This window comes from Agrilus planipennis, unplaced genomic scaffold, assembly GCF_000699045.2.
Source record: "Agrilus planipennis isolate EAB-ADULT unplaced genomic scaffold, Apla_2.0 scaffold56, whole genome shotgun sequence".
NCBI classification, from domain to species: domain Eukaryota; kingdom Metazoa; phylum Arthropoda; class Insecta; order Coleoptera; family Buprestidae; genus Agrilus; species Agrilus planipennis.
The window spans coordinates 441293-459635 of NW_020438870.1; the positions used below are offsets into that span (position 1 = coordinate 441293).

Genomic DNA, 18343 nt, shown 5'->3' on the forward strand with positions numbered 1-18343 from the left:
ATCTTATTACTTATGAAAAGAAAGTATAATGCGCATAAAAATGAAAGGCTTTTATTAAACCAATAATCAAACAGGTATTTCTATTTTTCAACAATTTTTGAAATATCCTGATACTATATGTTATATATTCAATATTCTTGATTGGTATATTTTCATCATTTGCCTTTATTGATTTAATTATTTTTATAAGTAACAAGTACGTACATCTAGCGTAATTGATAAAATAAAAATCAAGGAAATTATGCAAAATATTACAAGGAACAGGACGCCTATATTAAATAAAATTAAAATAGTATGCTAAATTTTATAATCAAATAGCAATATTATAAAAAATTAAAGACAATATTTTCATGCATAAGTGTGTGAAAAAAATTAATAAAGCGACGTACAAAAGTGGAACTGAACGAAACAATAGGAACAGTTTCATGAATCAAAAATTCAGTTAATCAACCTTGAATTTAGTTCGCATGTCTGGGTACGTCTATGTTACAAACATTACAAATTCGTATTTTTTCGCAGACTACCGATAAGAGTTTTTTTCGTCATAGCGCTAATTTGTGATCCAGATATACAACATAAATTACATTGAGCTGTTTGTTATAACTTCGTAAAAAAGTAAAGTAAGACTTGTCAAAATTGCGTAACGTTATTTTATCAATGAATATACGACCAATGCGCAGTGTACTAAATTTAAACGTAATCGTTAGCGCGGTGCGGAAATGCAGCAGCGTTAACTTAAAAAATTTTTCAACGATAGCGAAAGAATGCGTTGAAATAAAAATTCCAGTTCCATGGGGTCACATAGCTGCAAAATGGTGGGGATCCCAGAACGAACGCCCAATTTTGAGTTGCCACGGTTGGCAGGTATATTGTCTTAAAATAATTAATTTTTAATATATAGTATGTCGAAATTAAATATGTATGATAATATATAAAAAAAAACAATTGAATCCCCCCTATAATTCTCGCTGACATTTAAAATTTTTTAATATAGGACAACAGTGGAACTTTTGACCGCTTAATACCCTATCTCCCATCGGACGTAAGCCTTTTAGCCATAGATTTTCCAGGCCATGGATATTCTTCCCGCTTGCCATTGGGAATGTGGTATAACGGAATGGATTATATTGTCGTTTTGGAAAGGATAGTGGATTATTTCAAGTGGCCCAAAGTATCGTTAATGGGCCATTCTTTAGGAGCAATTCAGTCCTATCTTTATTCAGTACTTTTTCCGGAACGAATTGAGTTCCTCATTTGCTTAGATGCCTTTCACCCTTTTCCTACTGACGACTACAAAACAGAAGACTTTCGCAAAAATATAACACGTTATCTCAAATACGATAATCTATGTGCATCAAATACCGAACCACCCAGTTACACCCCTGCAAAATTATCGGAAATTTGGCACGAAGGCAGTCGTAAATCAGTAGATGTGGAAAACTGCAAATATATATTAGAAAGAAATGTTATGCCTTCGAAGACGAAGCCAAATCACTTTTATTTTACACGCGATCCGAGATTAAAAATTGGTGTAAAACACTCATTTTCACAGAAACAAATTGTAGAACAAGCTTCCAGAGTGCGTTTTCCAATATGTGTTTTTAAAGCTAACGATAACGATTTCTCTAGTGCTAGCCCGCTTACGTATCAGCTTTTAGATATTATTAAAGAAAATACTAAAGATTATTATTTTCTCGAAGTGGGAGGAACCCATCATGTTCACTTAAATAATCCAGAAAGAGTGGGTCCCCACATTCACAATTTTATTAAAAAGTATTATTCGTGTAATCTTCAAGCTGAGGAACATCTTTAATGTAAATTTTAATTAAATTAATTAATAGCAAATGTTATGATGCTGGATCATCGTTAAGGTTTTTTGTGATTAATAAATGTTGTACATAATATCGATATTATAATCTTTGTGTTATTATTTATTCTCCTGTATGCCCAAAAAGAAGTTAACAGCACTATATTCATTATTTACTGCATTCTTAACATTTTAAAACCTTTTAAATATCGCAAGTATTGCCATAGTTCTGATAATACGTTGTATGTAGTATAAGTATTTTGTACTTCTTCGTTTATTTCTTTACCTTGGAATATTTGTGTTTAGATAATTTTTGAATTTATTCCAGAATTCGAAGTTATAAGAAACACTCAAAACGTATACGTAGATACTTCGTACATAGTGTGTTATTCAAGCGCTCCAAGTAACAGTAAAAAAAATAAAAGTGACTGAGCACTTTCCAAAACAAAACTTGTACTTTGAACTCGTTCACCTTATTACAAATATTATCGTCATCACTGTTATCAGTTAGAATCATTCCGGATAGTACAAACTTTTGAAAAGTTCAAATGTTCTTCAAAAAAGCGCTTTTCTGTTACTTAAACAAAAATACCGTAGCTGCTCGCAAAATAGCCACAAAGAGAGAAGTCTGTGAAATTCGTATTCCTGTACAATGGGGTCACGTTGCTGGTAAATGGTGGGGGCCCAGGGACAAAAGGCCGATCTTAGCATTACATGGATGGCAGGTTAATGTTTTACTCAATCTTATCTGGTTTTATTACGTAAAATGTATTTCGGTCTACGGTGAAAGAAGACAGAACCGTACTCGACTATTTTAATTCTCATTAATATTTTTTTAATGTATGCAGTAACATATTAAATCACTTTAGTTCATATAGCAGATTTATTTGTTTAATGATAAGTATTAAATGATAGGATTATTAATAAATTTCTAATGAATTCTTTTAGGATAATGCCGGTACATTTGATAGATTAATACCATATTTACCATTTGAAACGCCCGTTTTGGCGATAGACGCTCCTGGTCATGGCTTATCTTCACAAATACCCCATGGAATGACGTATCATGGTACAGATATATTGCGATTACTATATGAAATTGTACGTTTTTTCGAATGGTCTAAAGTTTCATTTTTGGGCCATTCCATGGGTGCAATTTTAAGCGCTCTTTTTACAGTGCACTTTCCAGATCTGGTAGATTTTATTATTTGTATTGACAATTTAAAGCCCCTTTCTCTAAGGGAAAATGCCAAAGACTTAGAGGCAAATGTAAAAGAAATGGAATTATTTATAAAATATAATCAATTGAATTCCTCAGCTTTACAACCTCCAGTTTATACATGGGAAGATTGTGTAAAGAACTTATCGGAAGGAAGTAAAGGATCAGTCTCAATAGAATCGTGTAAATACTTGCTTTACCGAAATCTAAAGGAATCGCAAACTGAACCAAATAAGTTTTACTTTACAAGGGATCCACGAATTAAAGCAATGAATGTGTCTAAAATCAATCAAACTCAGAGTGTTGAGTATTACAAAAGAATAATTTGTCCAATTTTAGTATTGAAAGCTGATAAAAGTCCATACGATCGTAATAAAGAAAAATTTTTCGAAGTATTAGAAGTTGTTAAAAAAAGCAGTAGGGGTTGTAAATTCTTTTACGTGCCTGGAACTCATCATGTTCATTTAAATAATCCTGAAGTTGTAGAAGGTCACATAAATGATTTTCTTAAAATTTATGATACAGGTAATAGAGGAGGTATTCCATTAAAAAAAGAAATATTTTTGTAATAAAATGTAACCACATACTACATTGGTATTGTAAATTTGTTATTTTTTTTTCAGTACATTATGAATAGTTTCTTATAAATTATTTGTTTTTATATTTTAAGGATAAAAATAATCAGTGTACAAAAAGAATTTCCGTGTCAATTAATTATGTCGATAATTTGCCTTAAATTATTAGTATTTTATTACTTAGATGAAATATTGTGCTGAAAACTATACAATAAACAATTTTTTTATATTTCTCATTTTTTATTTTAATTCCTGTGCTCTTTTAAAATCGTATTTTATTGTTTTAATTCAAACTAAATTAGAAAATTGTTGGCGCGAAAACTACTTTTAAATCCAGAAATTAATCAGTACAGTATGCAACCCGGTGTACAACAGTGTATGTGAAGTTGTATATGCACACTATTAAATGTTTCTTTTCTTTTTTATTATGAGAATACAATTGGTAAAGGGTAAAATGAAAGAGCTTTGATTTTGTAGTAGTAATAGGGTTGATTCTGTATAAGTAAAATTATAATTGAAAAATAAACACCGAAATAAATAAACTAATAAACTAAGTGTACCTCGAATTAAATTGAAATTGTTTCCTGTAGTTGATGCGCTTGCGCTACTTTACAACTGCAATGGCCGTCAAACGAAGTTTTTAATTTCTCGGAGGTAAGAAATTAAATATGTTTGAATAAAAATGTTTCCTAGAAGTCATACAATTGGCAAAATAGTGGTAATAATTATTGCTAATTATTACGGTGTTCATAATACTTTTTTTCGCGATTTATTTGTTTTTTGCATTTTCGATAATACTTCCTCCGAAGTTATGACCCCAGTATTTGTTAATTTATTATTCTTCACAAAATATTTGGTTTTATTCGATTTTGCCTAATTTCTCACATGTATACGCTATTCTACGTTATTTAGACGCAATTTAATATATTTTCGATTTCATTTTTACAGAAAACAATTGTTATTAGTGGACCCCTTCCTAATATAACTTTAGAAGAAGAATCGATTTTAGAGAGAAAATATGACTCTTTGGGTTTGACCAACATACTTAGATTGGAACAGATTGTTTAGAATGGTAAGATTCTCTGAATTTAATAAATGAACTGCTTTTATAATTAAATAATTGAACTGCTTATTCTAATGATTATGGTAGTTACTTTCCTTTCATTTGTTTTTCAATTTTTCCAGTGTTGAGACAAATGAATAATATTAATTGGGTTAAAGGAACCGTAAAACGGACAATTTTAAGTAAACAAAACTTAATAATCAGTTTTGTCGATTTTAAGGCCCTTTTACTTTTTATTTGATTTTTTGATTTTTAATGATTCTGTTTTTTGCTATCCTTTTACAGTCTTATTTGTTGAGATTGTTTAAGTCACTAATTATTGTTAGTTTAATGATAAGTATAGCAAAACAGCAATAATTTGTTATAATCAGTCATTTAAATTTTTTAAACAGGAGACTTTTGTAATTACGAGTATGTCCGGCGTAATTCGTTTAAGTTCGTTTTGACTGCTCTTCTACTCCTTGCAGACGCCAGAGAAATGGTTTAATTCTGCAACCACCAAGACTTGTGAAAACTCGAAATGTTGATCAAAATTGCCACGTATTTGCATATGTTTTTGTTATTATTAATTACAAATTGCAATTTAATCTGGGCAACATCCCCAAGTGTTCCTTGGTACGAAGATTTACCTGCCGTTGCTATGGATTATAAGGTTCACATAGACCCTGGTAAAGAAGATTGCTATTTTCAATATGTTAACCCCGGAGCAACATTTTATGTTAGCTTTCAGGTATGTTAATAAATATTTAACGTGAATTTCAATAATTTACACTCGTTTTAACTCATAAGATAAGATAACAATAATAACTTATCTTTAAAGTTGAAAAACTTGAAGTGGCTTGTGTCACATATTTTTCACCCTTTTAACAAATGTTTATAAAACAAATGATAACAATAAGTTTTTCTATAATGCTTTGTAAAAATGTAAATTTATTTCTATTTACTTTTAATTAATAGGTCTTAAGAGGGGGCGATGGTATGGCTGGTTTTGCTGTTCGACATCCCTCTGGCCAAATAGTCCATCCTTATCAATGGAAAGCTAACGGTGAATATCAAGATCAAACCTCTGTAGGTGGTTATTATTCTGTTTGCATTGATAACCAATTCTCGAGGTTTGCTGACAAACTTGTTAACCTTTACTTGACTGTAGTAAGATATGATCTGTGGGACAAGTATGCTAAAGAAATTGAAGCCACCAATATGAATATGGAAAATTTTACGGTAAGGATCATAAATATGAATTAGTTGTTCAGTTATATTTCCTTCAAAAGTTTTAGATTATATCTTCTTTTGTCTATTTAATAAAATAATTAGTTTTTCTTTATGTTATTTTTAGACTACAATAAGGACTGCAGAAATGAATATAAACACAATGCTTCAATTTCTCCACCATTCAAGAGGCTTGGAAAGTCGTGATTATAATCTTTTAACTGCCAACAACTCGTATGTGTTTAGGTGGTCATTAATACAAATTTTAGTTATTGTGGGAACCACAGCACTTCAAGTCTACTTTGTGAAAAAACTTTTTGACACAAAATCTGGTTCCAGCAAAACAAGAATTTAATACCGTTTATTGGTGCATTATTTTTGGAAAATGTAAGTGATCTGAATATGTTTTCGCGTTGACAACTTCTAACCGTTCATTTGTAAATGTTGCCATTAATTCATAGTCCATGTAATTATGTAATTAATTTTATAATTCTTTTTTTAATTGGGCAGTCACAATTTTACACAGGCATCAGTATAATTTGCATTTACCCATTCATAATGGGAAGAAGCATTTCTGTGATCAATATTGTTGTGTGTGGAAAACTTTAAAACTTTTATACATTTTTTTCTTACAAAAATCTAATTATTTTTTTTTGTACTGTTTTTTGTTAATATTGGAGATCGTTTATATATTTACTGGTGTACTACACGTATTTTACTAAAAGTTTTTTATTAATTTGAAATCGTGTAAAATTATTGTATGCATATACAGGGTCTGAAAATAAAACATGACAGTCGTTATTTTTGAAAAATATTCAGATTTTTTGTTATGAGAAACTTTATTTCCTTTATTTTTAATTAAACTTAAAACTCGTGGTTGGATAGGAATGAGCATGTAAGTTCCAAAATATTTGTAAAAGTTACTGCTATTGTAACTGATTTATCTTTAAATATTGCAACAGAAATTGTACTGCTTTTTAAGTATATGATTTATTTTAGTTAGGCGTCAATACAAATAAAACGGTAGGGGTTTTAAGTTATTTAATAAATAGCAATGATTTTTTGTAAAATAGAAAGCTACGTTTGAAAACTCTTAAAAGAAATCGTACATGACACAAAAATTAAATTGTGACATTTACAATTATGTTTGGTGCTTTTACGTGCATAAATTTTTGAGATTTAAAATTAAACTAGTCTAGATTAAAAAGAAATATTTATTTGAAAATATAATATAAACGCAATTCATTTTCATTTTGCGACACACGCCAACATAGAATAAATGTGCCACATAAGTGTGTGCATAATATCACCAAAATACAAATATACATATGTAGATATCAAAATATTTCAGAGATTAACAATTTATACAACAGCGCTATACACACGGGGTATTTATTTATTATTATTTACATTAAACAATTTTTGACACATTAAAACCACTTGATGGCTTACAATTAATTATTTTGACTTTAAATAACTCTCTGATAAGGCCAACAGTCTATATCTTTGTCTTAAGTTTCTCGCTCTTACGTGGGGGTTAGCTACTTCGACGGTATAATTAGAAGGAAACCACCCACTTTGACCATCTCGAATTCTTTCCCCATGATACCAACCTGAAATAAAGGACATAACTTTATATACAATTTATAATTATGTATTTAATTCACTACAATTTTTTGGGAATATGAGCCACCAAAGTAAATAAGTGTGGATTTTTCTTGTTATTACTTTAGAGATGCAACCCCCTTTTTTTCTAAAAAATAGGGGAAATAATATGAAAAATTTGGACAATTCAAGTGAACATTAGATTATATTTATTTATTTTTTTTTTAATTCGGCCATGTGATTTTTTAATGTTTCTTTGATAATTTTTCTTTAAATTTTTACCTCTGTTGACTGTTTCATGTAATTTATGAAATTAATTACACTTTTCGTTTATACTGCTAGTACTCAAGAACAATGCATACTAATTCATTAACAAATTTTCTGGCCTTATTGCAATTATCTTTTGAATGTTTCATACTTTAAATGTGCTCGTTTAATTTGTTTTTGAAATTTAATTGTTTGTTCCAATTCTAATTTTTCATTTTCGAAGTTTTTTGTAAAAAGTAATTTATGTATAAATTTTGCGTTAAAGATTTCAGATACTGTTTTGCAAATTCTCATAAGATTTATAATTATATTCTGTCGTAACTTTTAGAAAAGCGAAATTAATCAAAAACAGGAAGAATTAGTTGGAAAAGAGAGGAATAGAAGAAAGTTGTGAAAAAAGACGTAAAAAGGAAGTTAAAAGGAGAAGTTGCATGTCTATAATCTTTAGAGGTATGTTCTATAACCGTGTAGGTTTATTTCTTAGTTTTTATTTTAATTTTAATAACCAAACCGTGACGTACCATCTGCCATTTTCCTTGTCACGTTTAGAACGTCTCCTCGTGACAAACTCAATTCATCAGGTTGATTTGCTACATACGAATGAACAACAGTCACCTGAGGACAATCCCAACATTCATATAATGTCTCATTGGGATCCTCGGATTTTGGCTGAGATAAAGCCTCTATCCATCTTTCTCTATCGCTTTCACTAGCACAAGACAATAACTAAAAGAATATAATATTTTTTATACATTATAGTAGAAAACTACATATAATGAACTTACCATTTCTACCGTTTTACCATCATGATTTTCTAGTAACGTTAGAAAAAATAAATTTCTTCCCTGCACGTCTTTTGTAGGCATTGATGGTATTATTTCGTTTATATTTAATTCGATATAACTCCTCATACAGTAATGTAAAATGTTATACGAATCGTCTCTAACAAACGATAAAAAAATAATAAGCAAAATAATAAAAACATAGTTGACACTATGATAATAGTGCATTTGAATTTCAGTTTAATGCAGCAATTAATTAAATTATTAATTACAATATACAACAAAAATTATTATCTAGGAATCCTAGATTGTAATATATGAGTCAAAGACGGTTTCAAAGTTCCAAAAATAAGCAATTGACAAATTTCCAGGATATTAACATTATCTGACTTACCCTTTAGATTTGGTGACAATTAGCATATCGTTAAATAGAAATAGATAGAGAGGAATTTTTAAGAATCTTTTGCCAAAAGTAAGTTTGCTGTCGTCATTTCTTGCTACCATTTGAGTAACAGGTCCCGATCTAACTAGCCATCGATTTTCAATTGCTATTTTGAAAGGGGCCATATTTTTACTGAATTCTAATTGATCTTCGATTTTTTTCATTTCTGTTATTCTTTCCATTCTTCGAGCACCTTCGTTACATTGAGTAACGATCTGAAATAAAACAATTATGCCATGTTAAAAACAAGGGGTGTGCGAGATAGTTTATGTTTAGATTTTAAGGGTAATAGATAGAATTAATCGTTTTATGGTTTAAAGCATTAGAGAATAAATTACAACCTTTAAGACACAAGAAATGTTTACAAAATTAGCTTACAACTTTTTCATGTGATTTTCATCAAAATTTACGACTTATACCGAAAAAAAAAATGAGATACGTAAGAAATGGTAGAATTTAATAAATTATAACTTTCATTTGTTGTATAAACGATGAATATATATAGTGTAAAATACATTTATACTGTGTAAAGTCGTGCTTTGTATAAGCAAACCAAAAATTAAGTACCTTATTTATCGTGGCCAATGCATGTTGGCAAGGAAGGAATTCACTGTCCTGTGGAGATAATCGTTTTAAAAGGGCATCTAAAAGAAGGGGCCATCGGGTAATTCTTTGCATTGGAAGCATTAAAAAAGAATAAAGCGTCAATGATTGACATGCATGACTAGATTCCAAATGTTTTAACAACTCTTGGCAGTTTGGTCGATCTCTAAAAGAAATAATACATATTAACCCCGTTTACATAACAACTGTGTAATTAAACGTACTTTATTAGCTGTAATGTTCGATTTAATAAAATTTGATTTTCGCAGTATGAAACGTAGACGTAAAAATTTTCCTCGGTATGTTTTTGAACAATTTCACATATACCATGAAGTAAAATATTATCCTGCCAACATTTTTCCAAATCTAGTAATAGTTTCTCGGAACATTTCTTTACTAAAAATCAAAAGAAAAAAATACAGTTAAAAATAAAGAAAACGTAAGCGTACATGTAGAAAATTACCAGCAGGAATTTTCCCATATAAAATTTCCTTCTCTTCCTGTGTCAATAATTCACTTTTATCCAGATTTTTAATGAAATGATCGGTTAAAACACTTAAAGAGTTCAAATATGAAGCTTCAGAAGTCATCATTTCAAATTTGGCTTCTTGAATTTTCTTTTGATGCGTACTCAGTGTACCTGTGAAAAAAGTAATTATTCTTGTTGACTATAAAAATTAGAAATTACCAAAATAACTTACTTAGCACTGTGGACTGGAGAACTTCGGGTATTTCGCACCACAAGGTCCGTGCAACCGTAACGCCATTACGATTTGGTGCTATAATTTGCATTGCAGTTGGTCTTGAGCCTGAGTACGTTTCGTAATTTTGTCTTTCACCAACTTCTTCGTAACCATCGTAGTCAAAATTCGAAGTGGCGTCTTTGCAAACAACCTAAAAAATATTTTCTTTCTGTCCAAGTTTGAAAACATACTGGATTATTATTTAAATCTCAATGATTATGATTCTTATCGATGCTTAGGTTTGGAGTGAAGGGTCAGGACTTTACTAAGTCTGTTTTCAAGATATATCTATACCCTTTAGGTAGAATTAAAAAGGAAATAAATAGTTTACTTAGCCTTTTCTATTTAATTAATAAAGATATTACCGTGGTGCAAGAAATAGCTTATAGTAGACAGAACAAACTCTAAAAATTAGTATCTTTATTAAAGTTTTCGTAAAATTATAACAAATTTTGTATTTTTGTATATTAGTAGTTAGAAAGAAGTGATATTAGAAAGAATAGGAGAAGACAGGACTCTATGGAAGTCAATAAGAAATAGGCGAGATAGGTTAGTAGGACACCTTTTCAGGTTGAAGGTCTAGTCAGAGACATATTAGAGGCAGAAACAGGAGTTAGGAGGGGTAGAGGTAGACAAAGATTAGATTACTGTTCGTAAATAGGTTGTTCTAGTTTCAGGAAAATGCGAAGATTAGCTCAGGATAGAAAAGAGTGGAGGTACGTGTCCAACCAGTCTTAGGACTGACGACCTTATGATAATGATGAGTAGTTTTTCAGATAAATATTCCTTTGTCAAATTTTAAGCTCGGTTTCTGGTAATAACGGATGGTTTAATAAAATTTTGAGATGACACACTAGGAGTTTTCTTACCTCCAAGATTGCAGCATTATAGAACTGATATAACGGCTCATCTTCCAAATGTAACTGTATATCGGTGTGAGGTACATCTAAATTATTTTCAGTCTTGGTTTCGCTGCTGCTAAAGCTGTCAATACTTCCGTTGTAATAGTTGCTTTCTTCTTTGTTCTTGAAATTGTAATACTGTTCGTTAATTTTCTGATCCAAATTTTCGTTTACGTTATTTTGGATGTTAATGTTGGTGTTGGTTCCACTATTTTCGGCGGAACTCGTGCTAGGAGTACTTCCTGAAGTGTTGTAAAGACCTATTTCGGCATACCAACTTGTCGAAGGACTTTTGTTAATAATTTCCGTACTTTTGAAAAGACTATAATCTGAGTACCAGGATGATGTTGACTTACTAGTAGATTTTTTATCTTTAAAGAAAGTAAATAAATATCTTATTAGTAAGGCATATATTTGGGGGTATGCGATAGCGTTTGAATGGAATCGAATTTGGAAAATATTTGAAATTATGCTTCGATTTTTTACAAATAAATGGAGTTGTTTTAAGATAATTCGCATTTTTTCTGTATTATTAAATTCGAATCGAATATCATTATTTGATTTGCCCAATTATAATTATTATTTCAAATATTTCCATAAGTTTAATGTGATTATTGAAGCAGAATTAATTAACCAAATATCTAGTATGACTTGGATAAAACAATAAAATGCTATAAATTTTAGTTTATGTATTGCAGGGGTAGATAAAGTTAAAAGGGCGTCAGAACATAGACAAAATTAGAATGAAGTTAAAAGGGGAAAACATTACCTAGTAAAATCAGCAAAAAAACTTAGGACAAGCAAGTTCTCCTTTTTTAACTTCATTATTACTTTAACAAACTTCGAGTTGTCACTTACCTATGTGTAGATTGTTATCAACTGGTACGGGAGGCGGAGGGCATTTGGGCCGGATAGTAACAGAATTCCTAGAGTTTTGTTCGACACTGTGTTTCGGTGAATTCTTTTTGTCGTTGCCTAATGAATTCAAACTAGACTTAGAGCCCATGTCTGTGACTAAATTATCACTTAATTCAATTTCACTAGTGAGATAGAAAGTACTGCGAGGTTTATTTAGCTGTTGAGTCAATTCGTTAGCAGAATCTGCAGACAACGAGATGCTCTTCCTGAACTTTTCTAAAAATCTAGACTTTTTGATTGTACTATTTTTACTTCTGTCACTTGCAGTCTGGTCGGAATTATCGGTAGATGAAAATTCGACGTTTTGATATGTCACGTTTCCAGAATCCACACAACGCTCGGGATATCTCAGTTTAACTTCTTGTGTTATGTTATACATGGATTTTGATACCTCGTATTCTTGGGATACGTTTACTTTTTGAGATGACTCTGTTTTGTCATCTTTTGTCTTTTCCTCTAGAAATTTAAGGCAGAATCAGTAGTACTAGGAAATTTGGAGAAGTGTTAATTTGTTTTACCTGTTATGTCGGCGTCGACCCCAGAAAAACGTCTAGCCATCCAAATGGCGATGTCATTGTGGGTAAAATTTCTTTTTAACTTTTTCATCTTTTTACCTGCAGATGCGGCAAATTTTGTGAATTTGTATTGTTGACTAGAAGGCGGCTCTGGTAATTGGGTATCAGTAATATTGATGCCTCTGTTAATCTGCAGTAAAAGGAATTATTTGAAATTTTGAGAGATTAAACTACAAGAAAATAATTATTTTATTAAGAAATTCATTGATTTTGAAATTTGTNATTATGTGTAAATTCAATTTAAAACAAAAAAGAATTTTTCCTATGTTAATTAAATGGGAAACTAAAATAAAAATAGCGACCCCTTAGATTTGAGCTATAGGGCTCATGTTTGGCGCGGATTTTTTTTACATCAAACAGAAACATTTGAGGGGGTAAGTTAGAAAAAAAAATTAAAAATTTTGTTTGAAACACCCTAGTATACACAGATAATAAAAATAAATATCCAATAGAAAGCAACCTTTCAGGTATACCTTACTATTTCTCTATCAGTATAAAATTTTCACAAAATGTGAAAATGAACCTATCGAAAATCTGTTTGTGTAAGGATTCGTAATTTGTAATCGATGGTAGAGTACCTATTCTTCTTTCTTCTGCATGCTATAAATATTGAAAACAAGTGGACATTAGCCATGCAAAATTATTTGCAAACATAATGAGGTAGGTTCATTCGTTGTCTAAACGCGGTAGAGTTGTTTGTAAGAAAGTGTACGAATTGGCATTCAGCGCATAAAAAGTCGATGACCTAAACATTCGTGATGAGAGTTACGGGAGATTGTTGACATGGAAAAACCAGTTACAACCATTAAAATGTTTTGGTTTAACAACACATTCGCTATGCCAAAAAAAATGTATCTAAATAAAATAAAATTTGAAAGAAGCAACGAAATTGCATTAGCATATAATAGACACAATAGATTACATGTACGTTGTACTGCAGTTTCTTCGTTACAGTTGAATGAGCTATAAGTATGATAAAATCTTTAAAGAGAAGACTGCATGATGCGTTGTAAAGAAAAGTTGAAGAAACTGAACGAAATGCTTTAAGTCACTTAGAAAAGACACTTCCCTGTTGAACAGCGCTCGTCCATATTCAACTGGATTTAATTATTTTGCGTTTTATTAGAATCAAAACTGGCAATTAATTAAAAAGAGAAATACCGACCAAATGTTAGTTTGACAAAGGTTCCAAATCTTATCAAATATATCTACATGTACGCCATTAAGGGCGTCGCCGGTCAGTAGACTGGGGGAGGAGGGGGTAGAGAAGAAAAAACTATTAATTTAAACTATAACTGTTTGGGTTTCTTGGGAATTTTCCGAATTTATCCAGTAGAACATACTCCCAATGTGACCTATATCGACTCCTATGGGTCGACTCCAAACTATGAGCTGTCCATGTTAGTCAAAACAAAAACTCTTTATAACGTAGACAAGTAAACATTACTTTAGTTAGGTAGATTTATCTTACGATCGTAATAAACTCATTAATAAAACAGCCATTCGCTGTAATGGAATAATTCGCTACAAACGGAAAGAAAAAAGGAGAAAATTATGTTGGGAGACTTTGTTTAGCTTTAGTCTTTATTTTGACTGGCAGCAAATGTTGGAGGATTAGAGAATAATTAATTAAAAATATGCTCAATGTCTTCATCAAAAAAATCAAAGCAACTAATGCATGAAATTACAATATTACAGTACGTTTCTGAGATGTTTCGTATCAAAGCAAAATGACGTCTAATAGTAATTTTCAAAGATAAATATTAGGGGGTCACAATAAAGTTGATTATTTTCAGGGCAATCAAAATATATGCATGTAAAATTTTGTTCAAAAATCTATAGAAGATATGTAATGCAATTTTTAATAATGATATTAATTAAAACAGTGACTGTTTAAATGCAATATTAAAAAAAAGAAACTATATACATAACTCCTTTTGAATTTAAATTACCCCCCCACTTTGTGATATTTTTCTATGCATACTCGTTCTTCTGAAGGAGGCGGTTCTTTGAAATTTTTAAGTGCGTGAATCAAAACGCATGAAAAATTAATTTGCAATAATATGTAATTTGTTTTGCTTCTCGAAAAACGTAACAGAAAGTAATTGAAAATCGTATTAAAGAATTCTCATAAGTATTTAAGTACAAGGCAAGCAAAATTTAACAATAAAACTGATTCGACCTTGATTGCAACTTCGTTACGTATTAGATCATTAAGTAGATACGTTTTACCGACCTTTTAACACAATAGCAGCATTATCTGACTGGCAACACTAAATGCCTAGCTTTTCCGTAAATATGTAATTAATAAAAAAAAGCATTGACTAAACATTATTTAAATGATCGGAAGTACCTTCAGTTAGAATAAAATTCAAGAATAATTACATTTTCACGATTATTATTTTTAATTATATTCACGTGCTTATTAATTAAAACAAAAAATGCAGTCGTTAACGTAACAGTCCTGAATTTAGTCCTGAAGTTTAAACGCCGTATGTATGCATCTATATAAAAATCCACATTCAATTATAGTTACCTTTTCCAATTGTAATTTTAGTCTCCTTGCTTTTGCTCTCCAATGCAAGTATTTTCTATTCTTGTACCTTGTAATAATTCGTTTTTTAAGTTTCAACATGTCGAAATCAGCTGTCGTTTTGTAATGCACACAGGAATTCAAACGCACTGCACCGTTCTTTACTGCAATTTTATTTGTTCTCTTGTTTTCGTAGTACAACTGACTAATTGGAAAACATTTATTGCTGTCGAAGCATATTTTATAAAACGCGATTGTAATTTAATACTGGCAGATACATGTGTGTACGAAATGCGAAAGAATGATTAGCAATTTCCTTTTAAAATTTGCTTTTTCTTTAACGCTTGCCCGAGTATTATCATGAAAGTTTTCGTATCGGTTACCGGTTTAAGAAGTCCGCTCTATCATTAACGTACGCACAAAAAGGCGCTTTTTTAGTTATCAATTGACTGTTGTTAGCAATTTAAGTATACCATCGGGTACGTAAATAAAAAACTGTTGGGGACTTTCAAATGGGAAGAGCCTAAAAAACATGGCGCTGATAAGGGAACGTACCGTGCAGTTGTGGACTATTTAAAACGGTTAGGTTTGGGACGACAAAACCCTCAAAATTAAGGACGCGTATGTAATGTCGGGCATATTACACAATTCGGAAAAACCATACGTAAAAGTGAACCTTCAGGAACTGTGAATTTTAGTGCCTACTATTTATATAATATACACACTACAGTGAATAAATTTTCATTCCGGAATTATCTTCTTTGATAGCTGTTGCTTTCAGCGAAGTTTCTAGTTAACTTTCCTTCTTTAAAAAGTATCTTTTAAATCTATGTAAAACAGCTAGTTTGCATCAGAAAATAATGCAAGCACATTTTAAGGTTTTTGTTGTCGTTTTCGCGAACTACGTTATCAAAAATATTTTCTTTTATTTAACGCCTTTTATGATTTTAATAAACAGTTTTGCGACCCTTGGAGCATGGCACTGTGGGCAATATTCTTATGTAAATTTGTTCCTTATTCTAATTGCAAGCTTTCCCACTAGATGGTGTAGGTATGCCTATTTTGCAGATCCCAGTGCGAGCTGTTTGATTTTTAGATATCATGAAACTGATAAATCGGGACAAAAACAAAATATGTTCATTAGATAAAAAGTGTTCATTAATATTATCGCAAGTGGGGTTCGATTATTATTTGCAAGAAAAATCATATCGGTAATCGGTGAAAGATAAAGCAATACTATGGTAATATTTCTTTGAGTGCCAGATTATCATTTAAATAATCTAACTAAAGAATTGAAATATTTATTACTAGTTTAATTTTTTAANGCGGAAGAAACAATGGCAATAAAACAAATACAAGTTTTCCTATTTTTTTAACTATGCATCCGCGTACACGACTGAAACTGGTTTAGTTCGCGAGAAACACGTGAACTTCAATACGACTTTCACCTGTTACATATCAGTAGGTACTTACTCGGTCAGTTTTAGCAAAGCTGTTTTCGGATTCACTATCACTTTCGAATGAATCAAAATCTTCGGCAATTTGTAGAGATTCATCTTTTCGTTCGGGTAGACTTTCGTAATGATGGTCCAAATCGCTCTCCCCATCTGAAACAATATTAAAATTTGCGTCAAAATCAATGGAACATATACTAAATAGTTCGTTGCACGATAAGAACCCATATAAAAGAAATTCTGTGAAATCTATTTTTTTTATTTTCTCATCCAGACTATAATGAAAAGAAAACAATCCCTTAATTCATAGACTATTTTAATTTTTGTCTAATAACGTAATAAAAAAGGAGAAAATTATGTTGGGAGACTTTGTTTAGCTTTAGTCTTTATTTTGACTGGCAGCAAATGTTGGAGGATTAGAGAATAATTAATTAAAAATATGCTCAATGTCTTCATCAAAAAAATCAAAGCAACTTTCCATAAGTTTAATGTGATTATTGAAGCAGAATTAATTAACCAAATATCTAGTATGACTTGGATAAAACAATAAAATGCTATAAATTTTAGTTTATGTATTGCAGGGGTAGATAAAGTTAAAAGGGCGTCAGAACATAGACAAAATTAGAATGAAGTTAAAAGGGGAAAACATTACCTAGTAAAATCAGCAAAAAAACTTAGGACAAGCAAGTTCTCCTTTTTTAACTTCATTATTACTTTAACAAACTTCGAGTTGTCACTTACCTATGTGTAGATTGTTATCAACTGGTACGGGAGGCGGAGGGCATTTGGGCCGGATAGTAACAGAATTCCTAGAGTTTTGTTCGACACTGTGTTTCGGTGAATTCTTTTTGTCGTTGCCTAATGAATTCAAACTAGACTTAGAGCCCATGTCTGTGACTAAATTATCACTTAATTCAATTTCACTAGTGAGATAGAAAGTACTGCGAGGTTTATTTAGCTGTTGAGTCAATTCGTTAGCAGAATCTGCAGACAACGAGATGCTCTTCCTGAACTTTTCTAAAAATCTAGACTTTTTGATTGTACTATTTTTACTTCTGTCACTTGCAGTCTGGTCGGAATTATCGGTAGATGAAAATTCGACGTTTTGATATGTCACGTTTCCAGAATCCACACAACGCTCGGGATATCTCAGTTTAACTTCTTGTGTTATGTTATACATGGATTTTGATACCTCGTATTCTTGGGATACGTTTACTTTTTGAGATGACTCTGTTTTGTCATCTTTTGTCTTTTCCTCTAGAAATTTAAGGCAGAATCAGTAGTACTAGGAAATTTGGAGAAGTGTTAATTTGTTTTACCTGTTATGTCGGCGTCGACCCCAGAAAAACGTCTAGCCATCCAAATGGCGATGTCATTGTGGGTAAAATTTCTTTTTAACTTTTTCATCTTTTTACCTGCAGATGCGGCAAATTTTGTGAATTTGTATTGTTGACTAGAAGGCGGCTCTGGTAATTGGGTATCAGTAATATTGATGCCTCTGTTAATCTGCAGTAAAAGGAATTATTTGAAATTTTGAGAGATTAAACTACAAGAAAATAATTATTTTATTAAGAAATTCATTGATTTTGAAATTTGTAATATATATAAAAATACAATACTGACTAATAGTTATTAATCGTTTTATG

At 30.9% G+C, this 18343-nt stretch overlaps 5 protein-coding genes across 8 annotated transcripts in view; 3 read left to right on the forward strand and 2 right to left on the reverse strand.

The window, feature by feature from the left end:
• The first annotated feature begins 68 nt into the window (after positions 1–68).
• Positions 69–1901, forward strand: LOC108732717 (probable serine hydrolase). The gene is made up of 2 exons (XM_018463671.2): positions 69–864; positions 995–1901. Exons 1-2 carry the CDS (start codon positions 658–660, stop codon positions 1811–1813), a joined length of 1026 nt encoding a protein of 341 aa, XP_018319173.1. The 5' UTR covers positions 69–657; the 3' UTR covers positions 1814–1901.
• A 277-nt stretch (positions 1902–2178) lies between these two features.
• LOC108732718 (probable serine hydrolase) lies at positions 2179–3798 on the forward strand. 3 transcript variants are annotated; one of them, XM_018463674.1, is made up of 3 exons: positions 2179–2532; positions 2756–2908; positions 3126–3267. In XM_018463674.1, the coding sequence occupies exons 1-3, from the start codon at positions 2356–2358 to the stop codon at positions 3162–3164; spliced, it is 369 nt and encodes a 122-aa protein (XP_018319176.1). In that variant the 5' UTR covers positions 2179–2355; the 3' UTR covers positions 3165–3267. The 3 variants fall into 3 exon arrangements, with proteins under 3 accessions (XP_018319176.1, XP_018319175.1, XP_018319174.1); XM_018463673.1 differs by having other exon boundaries at positions 2186–2532; positions 2756–2876; positions 3126–3798; XM_018463672.1 differs by having other exon boundaries at positions 2188–2532; positions 2756–3798.
• Positions 3799–4579: 781 nt separating this feature from the next.
• Positions 4580–8230, forward strand: LOC108732681 (transmembrane emp24 domain-containing protein 5). Of its 2 annotated transcripts, XM_018463620.1 has the most exons (5): positions 4580–4673; positions 5132–5394; positions 5622–5885; positions 6001–6260; positions 8074–8230. In XM_018463620.1, the coding sequence occupies exons 2-4, from the start codon at positions 5185–5187 to the stop codon at positions 6226–6228; spliced, it is 702 nt and encodes a 233-aa protein (XP_018319122.1). In that variant the 5' UTR covers positions 4580–4673; positions 5132–5184; the 3' UTR covers positions 6229–6260; positions 8074–8230. The 2 variants fall into 2 exon arrangements, with proteins under 2 accessions (XP_018319122.1, XP_018319121.1); XM_018463619.1 differs by lacking the exon at positions 8074–8230 and having other exon boundaries at positions 4582–4673; positions 6001–6687.
• LOC108732659 overlaps positions 7073–18343 on the reverse strand; it is a 40758-nt gene continuing 29487 nt past the window's right edge. The window contains exons 4-15 of the mRNA XM_025977150.1: positions 16717–16850; positions 12654–12840; positions 12076–12591; positions 11185–11588; positions 10274–10466; positions 10036–10212; positions 9797–9968; positions 9537–9738; positions 8922–9184; positions 8531–8687; positions 8267–8471; positions 7073–7486 (exon numbers count right to left, since the gene is read on the reverse strand). Of these exons, the coding sequence (XP_025832935.1) occupies positions 7332–7486; positions 8267–8471; positions 8531–8687; positions 8922–9184; positions 9537–9738; positions 9797–9968; positions 10036–10212; positions 10274–10466; positions 11185–11588; positions 12076–12591; positions 12654–12840; positions 16717–16850 (2765 nt within the window). The 3' untranslated portion in view covers positions 7073–7331. The remainder of the gene's footprint in view (positions 7487–8266; positions 8472–8530; positions 8688–8921; positions 9185–9536; positions 9739–9796; positions 9969–10035; positions 10213–10273; positions 10467–11184; positions 11589–12075; positions 12592–12653; positions 12841–16716; positions 16851–18343) is intronic.
• On the reverse strand, positions 17416–18227 carry LOC112905205. The gene is made up of 2 exons (XM_025977164.1): positions 18017–18227; positions 17416–17954 (listed from the first exon to the last, which is right to left on the reverse strand). The coding sequence occupies exons 1-2, from the start codon at positions 18102–18104 to the stop codon at positions 17431–17433; spliced, it is 612 nt and encodes a 203-aa protein (XP_025832949.1). The 5' UTR covers positions 18105–18227; the 3' UTR covers positions 17416–17430.

Coding starts and splice junctions, on each gene's coding strand:
- LOC108732717 (XM_018463671.2), top strand. CDS start 658: ATGAATATACGACCAATGCGCAGTGTACTAAATTTAAACGTAATCGTT. Junction 865..994: donor TGAGTTGCCACGGTTGGCAG/GTATATTGTCTT, acceptor TTTTTAATATAG/GACAACAGTGGAACTTTTGA.
- LOC108732718 (XM_018463672.1), top strand. CDS start 2,356: ATGTTCTTCAAAAAAGCGCTTTTCTGTTACTTAAACAAAAATACCGTA. Junction 2,533..2,755: donor TAGCATTACATGGATGGCAG/GTTAATGTTTTA, acceptor GAATTCTTTTAG/GATAATGCCGGTACATTTGA.
- LOC108732681 (XM_018463620.1), top strand. CDS start 5,185: ATGTTGATCAAAATTGCCACGTATTTGCATATGTTTTTGTTATTATTA. Junction 5,395..5,621: donor CATTTTATGTTAGCTTTCAG/GTATGTTAATAA, acceptor TTTAATTAATAG/GTCTTAAGAGGGGGCGATGG. Junction 5,886..6,000: donor TGAATATGGAAAATTTTACG/GTAAGGATCATA, acceptor TGTTATTTTTAG/ACTACAATAAGGACTGCAGA.
- LOC112905205 (XM_025977164.1), bottom strand. CDS start 18,104: ATGAAAAAGTTAAAAAGAAATTTTACCCACAATGACATCGCCATTTGG. Junction 17,955..18,016: donor GGTCGACGCCGACATAACAG/GTAAAACAAATT, acceptor TTAAATTTCTAG/AGGAAAAGACAAAAGATGAC.